We start from the raw sequence: 2,500 nt of genomic DNA on the forward strand, positions 1-2,500 counted from the left end.
AAATTAATTAATGACTACAACTATGTAAAGACATTTCTTAAAATTGACGCATAATATCATGTAATCTTTACATTAGAACATAATTTTTTTTTATAATTTCTGGATAAGCATATTCATAAAATGCACAATTCTAGGTGTAAAGTAACAATATATCAAAGAGGCTGTGTTATTATGCCTAGATTCAGTGAGCGCAACATATATATATATATATATATATATATATATATATATATATATATATATATATATATATATATATATATATATATATATATATATTCAAATGATTACAAACAAAAAAAAACATAAAAAAGTGTACAGTGAAGAAAAGAAACTAACTATAATACAAAAAATATACCAAAATTTCTAATTATACATTTTTTGTTTCACAAACCTAATGTAAAAGTCAGCCTGACTATGCAAGCAATACATAAAAAAATGGCCTTGGCTGAAATAAGTGTATTATAGACAAAAAAACAATAACATCAAAAAATGCTAACTGCTCAATACACTCACCTTGTGGGTTTATGCTTGGATCAAGAATTAAAGTCCCATTCCTCAGGAAATTGAGTAATGGTTCAAAATATGTGTATGATCTGTCGATGAGGTAAGCTCCATGTGCATCTCTGTTGCTGGGTAACAGATGTTTGTCTTCACAACTGAACATTCTGAAATGGGAAAAAAGCTCTATGATCTCTTACAATGACACAAGGAAAATATATATACAAAACTCTCAAATACATTTACCTTCTATTGTGAAACTTAACATTGTCATATAAACAACGCAATGGCAGAAGCATTATCCTTATCTTAGCAAATGATTCAGCAATTCCTTCTTTATACATGAAAATTAAAACATTTATATTAAACATGTCAGAACCATCTACATTATATGCTGCTGTCAGTCACAAAGGAGTCAACTACAAGTAGCACCTACCTCACTTCACCAGAAAAATTATCTTTGGTCCTATAACACTATTAGTAATGTTAATGACATAATAATCATACTGTCTCTAATAAAAATAACAGCATCAATATTGATAGCATTATTAAAAAAAAAAAAACATTTTTACAAAAAAAAAAAAAAAAAAAGAAAGAAAGAGGAAACCAGATGAGGTCATGAGGTCTAACAATTGACTCCCTGGTAGTTGAGCACATGCAGAGCCAGCTTTGTGCAGAGACATTTCACAAAAGAAAACAAGTGAACATTACATTTTCCCCTGTGGCATGGGGTTAATACATATTTCTGAACAAAACCACTAACTTTGCAAGCATTGAATTAGGTTCTTTGGTAACAAGTGTAGCCCTTGTGGTGGTGAAGATTCTGCCTCCAACATTAAGGGTGACCCAATCATGTGTTGAAGAGACACCACCTGTCAAGAAAAATAATACCAGTTCAGTGGTGTAGTTAAGGGGTGGGGACTTTTTTTCCACTTGGGGGGGGGGCTCCTAAATAATGCTTGATATAAAAGGAAATAAAATGGAATTTTTCTTAAATAATTAGTAAATAGAAAAAAAAAACATACATATAAATTTGAATGATGGCTCTATTGCTAAGAATGCCCAACAAATGGCTGTACAAGTTATAGTCAATTGCAGACTATAATCATATCAAACATATTGTTTTTGGTTAAATCTATATATTTTTCTCTTTTTGCAGGCAAACTGAAATATTCATTATGGTTCATACAGATAAATGTATGCATTTACTTTGTATATGTTTGTCACCAAACCTATAAAAAATACAATGGGACCCCTAAGGGGACCAAAAGGGGCCCCACAAAGGACCTAGCCTCCTAGGTCCTCAAAAGTCTAGCTACACTACTACTCATGTTTTACTGCCATCCATCTTGGCCAAGGAATAAAAAAAAATGCAAAACAAGTTATCTTCAAAGCTGCTTTTCCTAATGCAAAGGAGCAACATGTTCTTTTACCCCTATCTGATAAACCCAAAAAGCATCTATATATAGCTACAAGCCCCCACATTTTCCATCACTCCAAAAAGATAAATCAAACCATTCCAAAAAGAACATACTACAAGTTAAAGAAGGTCCAGCCACTGACTGCAGGGAGAGGGTTGTTCCCACATGACCTGGAGGTCTTACACCCGGGCAAGGTTGCAGAGGAAGTACAAAATCTTCGCCTTCAGACACATACAGGATGTCATCATCTCTGTAATTTAGGAATGATGTTAACCCAATCAGCATGGATGGTAAGAATACATGCCATTCCCACTGTTATAAAAGTTCATCTATTGTCTTTACACACAGATGGCTCTATATGTTTAGTCACCAAGGAGTTGGTTATTAGCCCTGTCAATCTGACCTGGTTACCCCTTTTCCTTGATTTTTGGAAAGCTTCATTTGTATTATATTATTGTCTGTAATGTTATTAATATTCTAATAATAATTTAATAATCATATTATCAAACAGAATAATAACAGTATAAATATTAATAGTATTAGAAAGAAAAACACATTTCCCCACAAATTCATGGAAG

General features: G+C 32.2%; 1 protein-coding gene across 2 annotated transcripts in view; it reads right to left on the bottom strand.

The window, feature by feature from the left end:
* Nucleotides 1–516: 516 nt before the first annotated feature.
* LOC119598203 (BTB/POZ domain-containing protein KCTD9-like) overlaps nt 517–2,500 on the bottom strand; it is a gene marked incomplete at its 3' end in the record, with an annotated part of 6,271 nt that continues 4,287 nt past the window's right edge. For both annotated transcript variants that reach the window (XM_037947831.1, XM_037947832.1), the window contains 3 exon segments: nt 517–668; nt 1,265–1,373; nt 2,036–2,172. In XM_037947831.1, the coding sequence (XP_037803759.1) occupies nt 517–668; nt 1,265–1,373; nt 2,036–2,172 (398 nt within the window).

This window comes from Penaeus monodon, chromosome 41 (genome assembly GCF_015228065.2).
Source record: "Penaeus monodon isolate SGIC_2016 chromosome 41, NSTDA_Pmon_1, whole genome shotgun sequence".
NCBI classification, from domain to species: domain Eukaryota; kingdom Metazoa; phylum Arthropoda; class Malacostraca; order Decapoda; family Penaeidae; genus Penaeus; species Penaeus monodon.